Genomic DNA, 12,466 nt, shown 5'->3' with positions numbered 1-12,466 from the left:
TGTCACCACCATGTTAACTAAGTTTCTTAAAACACTAACCACATAACTCCCCAAGCTATGCTCCCCAACTGCTTGTGAATTAAAAGGACATTCTAGGCTCTCTCATCAGATCTTACCAACAGTAACTTCAGCCTTCCCTAATTAATCTAGTGTTCAACTCAAAAATGCCTGTTTTCTAACCTCTGTGCATGCTGTGGGATATCTGCTTTCTAGAAACATGTCGTTATCTGTCCTTCTTTGCCATCCTCCTCACTATAGAGATTCTTATCTTTCAAGGCCTATTTGAACATCACATCGCTTCCTTAAGTGTTAAATATTACTCCAATTATTTCTACTTGTCCCTCTTTCTTCTGAGCTACAAAAACTTACTATCGGTTATTAATGAAGTTCCCTTCCATCATCCTTCAGCCTTGTACTACTGTCATGTACATTGATGTCTGACCTATATATCCATGCATGAAATTCAGTGAGACTCTGGGTTTTGAATCTACCATACAAAAGTCACTCAGGTTCTACTGCATAAAGGCTGAAGGTACAGAATCAGTACATACTCAACTGCAACAAAACAGGACACATTGTTTTGCAAGAATTTTCAGGATGAGAATATTTTATATCCTGCATGTGGCTACTCCTGAGTTAACCTAGACCCTGTATTTTTTGTTTTTCCTTCATAATCATATGCTTTGATATAAGTAACTGGACATAAACACATCAATGGAATTGCCACAAGGCAGTATGCGGTCATCCCTGCTGATCTGCTTATAGCATCTAGGTACATTAACTTTCAAGGTCTCTCCGGAAGTAAAAATAAGGACTTCTCTCAAAGGAAGCTATAAAAGCATTTCTGGGTTAATTTATGAAAGCTGAGGGGTTGCAGAAAGAGAGTCATGTTGAAGCCAATAATATAAAAAGAAAAGAGAAGTATGGGGGCCGGAAAGGGGGCCCTGAGCGGCAAAATCATTGAGAACAAAAAGGAAATATAGTGTTGTCTCAAAGGTGATCAATAATCACCTTCCAGGAAAATCCAAAGAAAGGTCTTAATCAATTTTCTAATTCTCTGAAGCTTCAGCAATTTGTGCCAAGTTACCTTTCCCGTTTTGGAAGCTCCTCTATAGCTGCCTTCTCACCCCCCAACCTCCTAGCACCCACATTCCAACATTACCTTACTTTCCTTTCACATTCTTGAGACTTTCAGCTTTGGGGCTTTACGTTCCTTCCCAACACAGCCTCCCCTCAGGAAAAGAGAACTGTCTAAAGCCATTCCATCCTCTTTATCTCCATGCCTTCACTGTGAGAAGTCATCCTCCCTGAAGGCTTTAGCAAAATCCCCTATGTTGCTTTTTTCAAAATTTTCATTATAACCTCCTAACCCTCACACAAAACCCAGTCCTAACTCCTAACTGCCTCAAGCTACTTTACTTGCATGCTCCACTGTCAAAGATACTCAACAAGAGGATTATCTCCAAAACCAGCCACTTTTTCCTATTTATTTCTGTTAACAAAAACTCTATCCTTCTACCACCCCAGATTCAAAACTACTTATAGAGAGTTTCAGCTGAAATATGTACTTCTTTCCTTCCTCACTTGAGCCCAGCTGATATGGTTTGGCTGTGTCCCCACCCAAGTCTCAACTTGAATTGCATCTCAAGAATTCCCACCTGTTGTGGGAGGGACCCAGAGGGAGGTAACTGAATCATGAGGGTTGGTCTTTCCCACCTTATTCTCGTGATAGTGAATAAGTCTCATGAGATCTGATCGGTTTATCAGGGGTTTCTGCTTTTGCTTCTTCCTCATTCTCCGTTGCCACTGCCATGTAAGAAGTGTCTTTCACCCTCTGCCATGAATGTGAGACCTTCCCCAGCCATGTGGAACTGTAAGTCTAATTAAACCTCTTTCTTTTGTAAATTGCCCAGTCTCTGGTATGTCTCTATCAGCAGTGTGAAAATGGACTAATACACCAGCTTTATCTCTCATCCCTCCGAGAAAAACAAAACATACACAAAAAAACAAGCAAATGAAATGGTAAGTAAATCCTATGTGTCCCCTCAGTTTTACACCATCCACTCAAGCGCCCAAGCCAGAAACCTGGACAAAATCCCTGGCTTTCTCCTTGTCTCTCCATATCAATCAATATTCTCACTGATGGCTCTTTATTATGGGCCACTGTCATTTCTCCTAAGGATGACTAACATGCCATCAAAATAAATAGTCACCCCATCCCCAGTTTGCAAAATTACAACCAAAGTACTATTTCTAAAATGCAACTCTGATCATGTTATCCTCTGATTAAAATCACTCATGCTTCCCCACTGCCTTCAGAACAGAGTTTAAACTAGTTCACCTTGCTTTACAATTCCTACCTCCACTCCCTGAAGTCTGTCATCACTCTGTGTTACTTCACAGAACAAATCCTGTTCTTGCCTACCTCATTCCTTCACACATGTTATTACTACCATATGAAGCACAGTTCACTTGCCTAACACCTGTTTCAAGCTCAGCTTAGAGGCTTTTTCCTCTGGAAGACATCCCTGGCCTGCCAAACCTGGATTAAATATTTTTACCTGCTATTGGAGGACCCAAAATGTCCCTAATCATAGCTGTATAGTCATATCACAATTGCCTGGTTATTTATCTTCTTAGAGAAAAATTATATAATGAAATTAACTTATTTCCTAGGCACCTAGAATAATACCAATCATCTGCTGTGTTTTGTGGTTCAAGTAAACAATACATTTAAGAGAGACTGTGAGCTCTGTGAAAGTAGGGACCTACCTGTCTTGTTCATTCTGGCTTTTGCTTGCACAGCAGCTGGCACACTGGAGGTGCTCACTTAATATTTAAATAACTGTATGAGTTGACTGAAGCCACTGATACCTCTGAATGATTCAGATGGGGGACACTACTGTTTTCCCCTCATAAAGCAGTACTCGGCACAGGCCTAAACGTACACTATTCATTCAAATTCTAGGTTGATTAAAGTAAAATACAATAATCTGCTAACATTTACCAACCACATTATTATGATGCCAGGCATCAATAGTTCAATAAACTTTAGGTAGATCATCATTCTTTCTCTAGATCCAGTTATCATTGTGTTTCAATCATTCATCTGCTTTTCCCACTAGATTGTATTCCTTGAGGATAAGAATTGCATCTTAACATCTTGCTACCCTATGAAAGTCATAACAGTGCCTGATATATATTAAATTGTAGGTACCCAGTAGAAGTTAGAGAAATAAATGATAAAAATCAATCTGGATCTTTCTGGATGCGTGAGCAATACTTGAGCCCCTGAAAAATAGTGAAATCAAATAATTTATTAAGCAACTAACTGGAGAGGCTGGTAGTGGTGTCACCTAATCATTTAATTAAATTTTAGCCTCACTATCCTCATTTGTAAACAAAGATAATGCTACCTTCCTCACCAAGGTAGGTAATTTCTTATGAGAATTACATAAGAAAATGAATACAAAGCACTTATCACAGTGCCTAGCACACAGTGCATAATAAATGGTAGCTACTACTGTGATGATGACGGGTGTTGCATGATACACAACAAACTAAATATGTTCTGCTTTTTATTTTAATACATTGTTCTTAAATCCCTTCAGGTTTTTAAATGAATTATCTGATGGTTACACAGCAAAAGGAGATTTAATTACAGATTCAGTATCCCATAAAATATCACTGTTTATTCTGTTTCTGCATTAAGGTAAGATACTCATGCCACAGACAGGTTCTAAACTATCAGTCTTTACAAATCAGAAAAATCTATGATTTCTATGCAGTTATACAATTAAGTAGACACTAAAACATTCAGAATTCTTCCAGTCATTGGCAGAGATGGATTATGAGAGAATACATCTTTTTTAGGGGTAGGAGGAATCAGGGAAGTGCAGACCATTTGTTAAAAATTTTAAAAGTACCAGAGCTTTCATTAAAAATTGTTAAGAGTTAAAGGAACAGGGTAAAGAGAAATAACAGGGGTAAAAATAAACTATGGCTATAAGGAAGATAAAGGAAAATAATAATTAAACTAATTACAGAAAATATGCAGGCCACTGGCCCCATTTTCTAAAAGGCACATTTTATTAAGCTATTTTCCTAGAGGACAGGTGAGGGAAAGGGCAGGCCAAACTGACAACTGGATTTACCTTTGTGCTTGTGTCTGGGTTTAAGAGGTTTTTTGCTTGAAGGAAAGAGAGCTAAATTCAAATTATAAGAGTTAAAATATTTTAAATGTTTTTTAATCTTTTAAATTATAAAGCTCTAATAATGTTTTATTCTTAGCACTTTCATTTCCTCAAGGAGTTCCTGAGGAACACAATCTTTTACAGCATAAAATTTAAAAGAAAATGCAAAAGCACTCATTAACATCTCAGACTGTTATGAACAATTATTACTGTACTAAATGTATGTATTTTGGATCCATGTTGTTTAAAAAAAGCCATTTACAAAGACTGCGCTACTTGTAGTGACTAATCCAGAAATCTTTCTAAGTGAAATCAAATGGTTCTCTTGTAGAACAGAGGTATCCCCAAAGAAAGAACTAACTCACAAAATTTACTATTTATATAGTCACCAAATGAAAATGAAAGCATAAGACATAAATTCTTTGATTTTAATTTTTACAGTAAAGGCTGAATACAAGACACTATGCAATTCTACCTTCAAACAGAATTATTTCAGGCAATGGGAAGAATAGAAGGAACTATATAGGTCACAGAGAAAAAAAAATCCCTAACTCAAAAAGTTTGTAGTTTTATTTATATAACAACAGTCTGTACTCTTTCAAATAACAAAAGTTGTCTAATTCATTAACTTCAACAATCACTGATCATTAAACAATTTTCATAACTTAAATAGAATACCATTTAATGAGAAAAGATCTCACTTTAAAATATACTATTAAATAAAATATTAAGTATTATAACAATAAATATTCAAGGACTTGATTTGCTCGTGGTAAAATCGTATCTATGTTGTTAGAGATTTACTGAAGGTTTTCAATAGCAAAATTAAAAAACAGAAGTAAATACTCTGAAGCATTTGAAAATGGCTGGGCTATAGTAAGGACACACACCAGAATTAATTTTCATTGCTAACTGGGTAATGAAAAAATTACTATAACATAAGCAATCACCAGAGTGAGAGTTCTAATTATCCTCCTCTTACCTGTTACTTGCGGTACATACGGAACTGACAATCTCTCAACACTATATCCACTTCCACCTAGGGACTCTGCAATCTTGTTGGTCAGAAAGTACAAATCTTTTTCATGCTTCTCTAAAGATTTTGGAAGCCTGCCAATTTCATCAAAGCAACAATCATTCAGTATTAAATTACTGAGCAAAAATAACTTACTATGGAAAACATTCTAGAGCAAAAGCCTCAATATTCTAAATATAAACACAATGTAAACTGTAGTAACAGAAAAATCAGTATATTTTAGGCAACTAATTTGAGCTCTTTAAAAACACATAGTATGCGGTCCCATATATTAACCATTCTGCAGTGATTCTTCTCCCAGTAACATTCCAATAGTGAATTTAGCCTTATATGACTCTGTTGATCTTCACTTGTTAATAATAAAGAACACTAAATGTAGCTTTTATTGTCATGTTAACTAAAAAGTGTACTGAGAGACAAAATAAAAATGCAGCCCACTGACTGTTAATGAAAACCATATTAGCCAGCTAAGTGTTAGGAAGTACTTGCCCACCCACATAAGGTTTCACCTTCCTTTCAAACTGCTTGATATTATCTTACTGATGCTTTCAATATAAACTGCTTTTATAGCCCAAAAGTTCAAACAAAATATTATTCATATATATACTTTTCTTTAGAGAACAAGAAATAATGCAGTTAGAAATAACACTGATTTTCCTTAATACATTCTTTCTTCCACAATATTTTGAGTATAGTTACCTATTACTGAACGTCTTCAACAGGATACTGTATTCTCTTAAAGGTTTGATCATTTACATATGAGAACATAAAATATGCTATATTTAAGAGACATAGCCAACATTTTTTAAAAAGTGGGGTAGGTTTTCTCTTTTTTTTTTGGAGATGGAGTCTCGCTCTGTCGCCCAGGCTGGAGTGCAGTGGTGTGATCTTGGTTCACTGCAACCTCCGCCTCCTGGGATCAAGTGATTCTCCAGCCTCAGCCTCCTGAGTAGCTGAGACTACAGGCACATGACACCACGCCCAGCTAATTTTTGTATTTTTTAGTAGAGACAGGGTTTTGCCATGTTGGCCAGGCTGGCCTAAAACTCCTGACCTCAGGTGATCCACCCACCTCGGCCTCCCAAAGTGCTGGGATTACAGGCGTGAGCCACTGCGCCCGGCCAAGTCTTACTCTTAAAAAACTTTTTCAAGATTGACTCCATGTTGTGCATGAGTCAACATCCACAATGCGCAGGTCCTTTTATAACAAGGGAAATAATTAAATGACAGACACAAAATGATGATTAGTATAAAACACCAGGAATTACTGTAACAATATTTACTCCTTTATAATTATTACTGATTGGTTTATCAAGTCAGTACCCCATCCTTAAAACGTAAAGATTAACATACATGCACTTATCTCTGAAGATATGCTCTGGTAGAAAATAAGGGGCTTCCATAGTTCGAATTTCAATAACCTAAAAAATATTCAAAAACAGAACAAAAATAAAAAAATCCCACCCCTCAGGACCTTGCTATAAAAATCTGGAAAACAGCTTAAAAACAAAACAACTTTAAACATTTATAAGAAATACCATCACTGTTTTTGAATTTAAGCTAAGTTTACAGCCCAAGTGTACAGTCTGTTCTGTTTTCACATCTATTATTTTTAAAATTTAACAGATAAAACTGTGACAATAAAATAATATATAAAGCAAAAAATGATGACACATTACATTTGATTAAGCCTAGTATGATAAAGCAAGAATATTTTGTAAATCGCTTTACAAATCACCATCCTCCACCTGCTGCATTACCTTTTGCAGCCTGTGTACAAGGTCTCCAGGCACTTGTGTGGTCTAGCTCCTCCAATGAACTGTGAGCAAAGAGGTACTCTGCTTTTGTAATACTTAATTCTCTAGTGGTGGGCATCAATTATTCACTCAAATATCTGATTAATGAATGGATGAGTTTTGTTTCTTAGAGTACACTAAAAGCCTACATTTTAGTAAGGACTAAACGATGTGCTTCCAATTTAAGAAAAATAAAGTTCTCTCTTACAGATGTCTTTAAAAGTGGACTTTTTCTGCTAGGTAAGCTGGGGGCACTGTAATGTTTATTAAGTCATGCAAATAACGTGTAAAGAGTTACTGCTAAAGAAAACTATATCTGAAAGACATAGGACAATTCTCTCAGATGCACACTAATTATTCAACTTTTGAGATCTGCCTCAAGTAGTTTAGAATAAACAACAAAAGAGTGTAATTTAAGAAAATTTAGATTCATAAGGGTTCAAAGGAAAAAAGTCACAGAATAAATGACATAAGGTATTCTAGAAGAAAACCATATATTGCATTCAACCACTACATTAAACTATTATAATAAAACAACATTCATCTAAGAAAATATAAAAACAGTAGTTACAGTTTTAGCTGTAGTTTCAGTTTACTGGCTGTATATTTTTATAGAATTATACATAATCACCAAAGTTAAAAATAATCACCATTGGAATAAAATTAGCAATTTTGTACAAAATTCAAGTTTAAGGACTTTTCTAAATACATTACCTTGCTAACATGCTGGCAAAATGCAGGGACAGCTATCATCTGACTTACAAAGTTGAGGTATGCTGCAACCAGTGCCATGATTCCACAACGATGGAACATTGGCAAATTATCCTCATTGATAATTGCACTGTCCTTTAATAAGAAACAAACACATCAGAGAGATCAAGTTCTTATGCTCCACCAGCATTTTCTCTGATTACACTGGAAAACTGCAGGTAGTCTGGAAAGCTAACAAAAATGCCACTTTATCAGAAGTTATTTTCTAAAAACAATTCTGAAAGGAAAATAAATGTTCATTTACAAGAGAGTTAAATTTTTCAACTTAACCTCTCTTCCCTAGGAAAGCCTTTCCTGTTCTCATACACACACGCACGCGCACATATATAGGCACTGCATACTGTCCTTCTATTACATAACACTTATGCAACTCTAATTAAACAACTGCATGTATGTCATTCTTATTTCCTACCCCCAGGGTAGGAAGTGTGGGTACAAGGGTACAGGGACTGTGTCTGTCTTCTTCATCACAGTATATCCCTATGGCCTTGAAGGATATTTAGCACACAAGTTGATGCTCATGCAACATATGTAAAAGGAATAAATGAAGAATGTGATCATAGTCTTGAGTATTTTAGATTTACAACTAGATAACTCCCTTTTAAAATTCATGTCCTTTAATAAAGGCAATACTTCAAAGACGGTGTCTGCTTTATAAAAAATGTATTCTGCAGTGAATGGTTATGAAAGCATACCTGTAAAGCAATGGCCAATCGAATGAGATCAATAACTACTTCTTCATTAGCCAGTTCAATAGTTATAAGAGCAAGAGAAGTATAAAGTAGTTCATAGTTTTTCTGAACGTTGTCTTCCTCTTTACAACCCAAATATATGTGCCGATATAGCTGTTGCCCATTCTGAGGATAAAAGACAGAGGAAACAGGTAATTTTGTTCAAAATGTAAAAAAGGCAGATTTCACATGCATACCCTTTGACAGTATAGCTATGTTATTATATAGCTTAACATGGAAATGAAATTTAAGTTGATGATCAGATGGTCAAATTCCAATTATTAATACCAGTCAACATGCTAATATACAACTACAAGCTAATGTTAAAGTTGAAGAGAAACCTTAAATAAAAACAATCAGTAAAAAATAGTTCCTGTGCTAACGATGAAAGTGTTTTTTAATAGTAATTTGAAAAAACAAAAGCAAATTATGGATTGACTTGAGAAAAAAAGTGAAACGGATGGCAGAATCCTGAGAGATACTTTGGCAATACAGCCTCAGCAATAATAAAGAATATTGTGCTGAGAGGAAATATACTCAGGCTCTCTAGACTGGGGAACAATCCCTGTGCTGTGGGTTAGCCGTACAGAGAAGAGCATCTGCAGGTTCTGTTACATTTTGGCATGGAGTCTCTGAAGGCAACTCTAAAGCCTATTAACAGGGAAGAGGTTAGAGAAACTCCCCAGGTATTGCATAGAGGCTTCCCCTAAACTAGACTGATCTAAGTAAAGATCATTATAATAAAGATTTATTATTTATTATTATGATAAAAGATTATTAAAGCCTTTCCTTTCTAAAGCATTCCTGGATATAGGTGCAATGCCATTTCCAGTCACAGTGGCGACATTAACTCAATTAGCTCTCAACCCTAACTGTCCACTGGAATCACTGGACAACTGGAATGACCACCATGCTCTTGCCCTCCCCACTTCTCACTACTGTCCACCCTCCTCCAGTATCATGTAACTGGCCAGTGGCAAAGTATCAGTATTTTTCAAGTATTAAGCTACCCATGTGGTTAGAATGTGCAGGCAGGGTTAAGAACACTCATTTTTCCCATGTGGAGAGACTTCAGGCTTAATATTCCAAGCCTGTTTCTCAGAAGGTTCTTCTGATCATTTTAGGAAAAGAAACTGGGCAAGAGCAGCACAGACTCTTCTGAAGCCAGCCTGCCTGTAAGAAGTATGCATTCTGCTCTGTTCTCTATTTAATATGCACTAAGGTCCCATCCCAGTAAGGCGGCCTGTAGTTCTCCAGCTGTGACAATGACTCACTGGTTGTCTGCATAAATCTGTGGTACAGTGTTAGTAAGCCTTTTTTGGCTACAGATATAAAGCTACCCGCCAGATTCCTTTATTTCTGAAGTTGTTATTTTGGTTTCCACCTTTCTGAATCCAGAGTTTGTCTCTCTCATTCTTTCTCTCTCTCAAACACATACGGTTTCTATACTTGGGTGGGGAAAAGAAAACTTTATGTATTGGGTCCTCTCAAAACCTAAGAATATTCTTGAATTCTATGGTTCTAAACATCACTAACAAACTATTAAAGTGGTGCATACATATGGGAGAATTTAGACTTCAGGTTCCTTAAGTAGTAAGTTTGTTTTTAAAAATTACCTACTACGTACCATATTAGATGAAATAAAAAATCTGTAATATGTAATGTAAAAATACAAATAGGTGTAATGACTTTACAAATTGGTATGGCATTATCCAGTGAATCTGAAAAATACATAACCTATTACTCAGCAATTCCTCTCCTACAGGCCTTGGAGAAATGGGAGTTATAATACACAGCATAACACATGTACGAGCATGTTCACAGGAGCACAGTTCATGACACTCACTAACTGGAAACAATTCAAATGTGTGCCAACAAAAGAAAACTTGTGGTATATTCGTATCATGGAATACTATTAAAAGCCACACACACGGATGAATTTTACCAAAATAGAGCTGAATAAAAAAAACTAAACTTAAAAAGAATACACAATGTATGGTTCCTTTCACCCAAATAACAAAAACTGGCAAAACTAAACAATATAGTTCAAGGAGGTAATGTATATTAGGTTATCAAACTGTAAAAAAAACCGGAAGGAGTCAATTTCCATCAAAGTCAGAGCAATGATAGTGATTACTTGTAGGAGAGAGGATGGAGTTATGAAGAAGACAGAACATGTGGGATGCTTTTGTTTATACTGTTGTTCACCTTAAAATAATTAAAGTAATAATTTCCGTATATTTTATATTTCATAATAAAAAGTACTCTTTTGTACATAATTCCTAGATTTGGTGAAACATTAACAAGAGCCCTTTCACATGGTGAGAAACTATATACTATATACTGAGTTGTAGACTCAGTGGTGGGCGCTGTTTTCTCTGGAAGAATACACTTCATTAGGAAATTACAGGTGAAGTGATACCTCCTAATGTATAAGGGATTCCAGCCCTGGAATCATTTTTCAAACAGACTCCGTATATAAGACGTCCCTAAAACATTCAGATGGAGTTGTTTTAGGCTGGGTAGTAATCTGAGACACAGTTGCCTGAACAAACAATGTTAACATAGAAAATATACTGTCTATGCTAAACTAAGATTCTCTTAACTAAAGGCCAGTCCATTATCCTGTGGCTACAGAACCCATCTTTTTTTCTTTAGTTCTTTGCAGAAACTTCTCTCAGTTGCTAGTTTTCATATGAAAATCAAACATTTTTACTGATAAAACAAATTGTAAGGTAAATGAAAAACGGTGTCAAATTATAAAAATAAAATTTTGACAAAGGAAAAAAAGTGTGAACACATTGCTTCTAAAGAGAAAGACCCAAAAAGGAATGGTTTACATTAATGATAACAAATGCTTAGCAAGGAAAGTTATTCTGAATTATAAAACAGAGGAATAACTAATTCAGAAAACAGTTTAAGGATTCAAAATCTAACATGAATAATAGTCTAATCTTGCTGTTAAATTACAGCCTTTCAAATTGGTTGACCAGCAAAATAAACAGCAGAAGTATTATTTCTATAACTCATAACGGATAAAATCAAATCCAGTCTCAATGTCCATGACTATTTAATGTCATTGTATAAAGTCAGTAACTCAAAAATCAGTTATCAATTGAGTTTTCAAAATTCATTATATCAGTAATGATTAAAAATTCCTCAGTATGGAATCAGCCTAAGTGTCCATCAACAGATGAATGGATAAAGAAAATGTAGTGTGTATACACACACACACACACACACACACACACACACACACACACACAATGCAATACTATTCAGCCTTACACTAGAAGAAAATTCTTTCATTTGTGACAACATGGATGAACCTGGAGGACGTTATGCTAAGTCAAACAAGTCAGTCCCAAGAAATACTGCATAATCTCACTTGTATGCGGAATCTAAAAAAGTTGAACCCACAGAAGTAGAGAATGGTGGTTAGCAATAGCGGGGGCCTGAGAACAAACAGGAGGGTAATGGAGAGATTATTGATCAAAGGTTACAAGGTTTCAGACAGATAGAAGGAGTTAAGTTTTGAGATCTATTGAACAGCAGGGTGACTATAGTCAATAACAGTGTATTGTATATTTGAAAATAACTAAGAGAGTAAATTTCAAATATGTCACCATAAAAAAAAAAAAAAGATAGGTAAGCAAGAAAATGGATATGTTAATTAGCTGGATTTAAACTTTCCACATTATATATATATATATAATCAAAACACCATATTGTATCCCATAAATGTATATTTATAATTTGTCAATAAAAAATATTTTAAAAAATTGTTTGAAGTTCCTCAGTTATGTAGAATAACTTCATTAGTTAGATGAGATAAAGAAATAAAAAATAAAAATTGAGAAGAATTAATGTATCTGTCCTACTTATTAACCAGTGTTTTGATATACAGTATAGCCTCACTTAAATTTTTTTTTTTTTTTT

General features: G+C 35.3%; 1 protein-coding gene across 1 annotated transcript in view; it reads right to left on the bottom strand.

Annotated features, from left to right (window-relative positions):
* Positions 1-12,466, bottom strand: part of EFR3A (EFR3 homolog A) — a 97,062-nt gene that overhangs the window by 18,481 nt on the left and 66,115 nt on the right. The window contains exons 12-16 of the mRNA XM_026454564.2: positions 8,492-8,653; positions 7,740-7,871; positions 6,583-6,650; positions 5,176-5,303; positions 4,155-4,205 (exon numbers count right to left, since the gene is read on the bottom strand). Of these exons, the coding sequence (XP_026310349.1) occupies positions 4,155-4,205; positions 5,176-5,303; positions 6,583-6,650; positions 7,740-7,871; positions 8,492-8,653 (541 nt within the window). The remainder of the gene's footprint in view (positions 1-4,154; positions 4,206-5,175; positions 5,304-6,582; positions 6,651-7,739; positions 7,872-8,491; positions 8,654-12,466) is intronic.

Source organism: Piliocolobus tephrosceles, chromosome 7 (assembly GCF_002776525.5).
Source record: "Piliocolobus tephrosceles isolate RC106 chromosome 7, ASM277652v3, whole genome shotgun sequence".
Lineage (NCBI taxonomy): Eukaryota > Metazoa > Chordata > Mammalia > Primates > Cercopithecidae > Piliocolobus > Piliocolobus tephrosceles.
The sequence above is the reverse complement of the archived record's forward strand: the minus strand, read 5'-3'. Positions and strand labels throughout refer to the sequence as shown.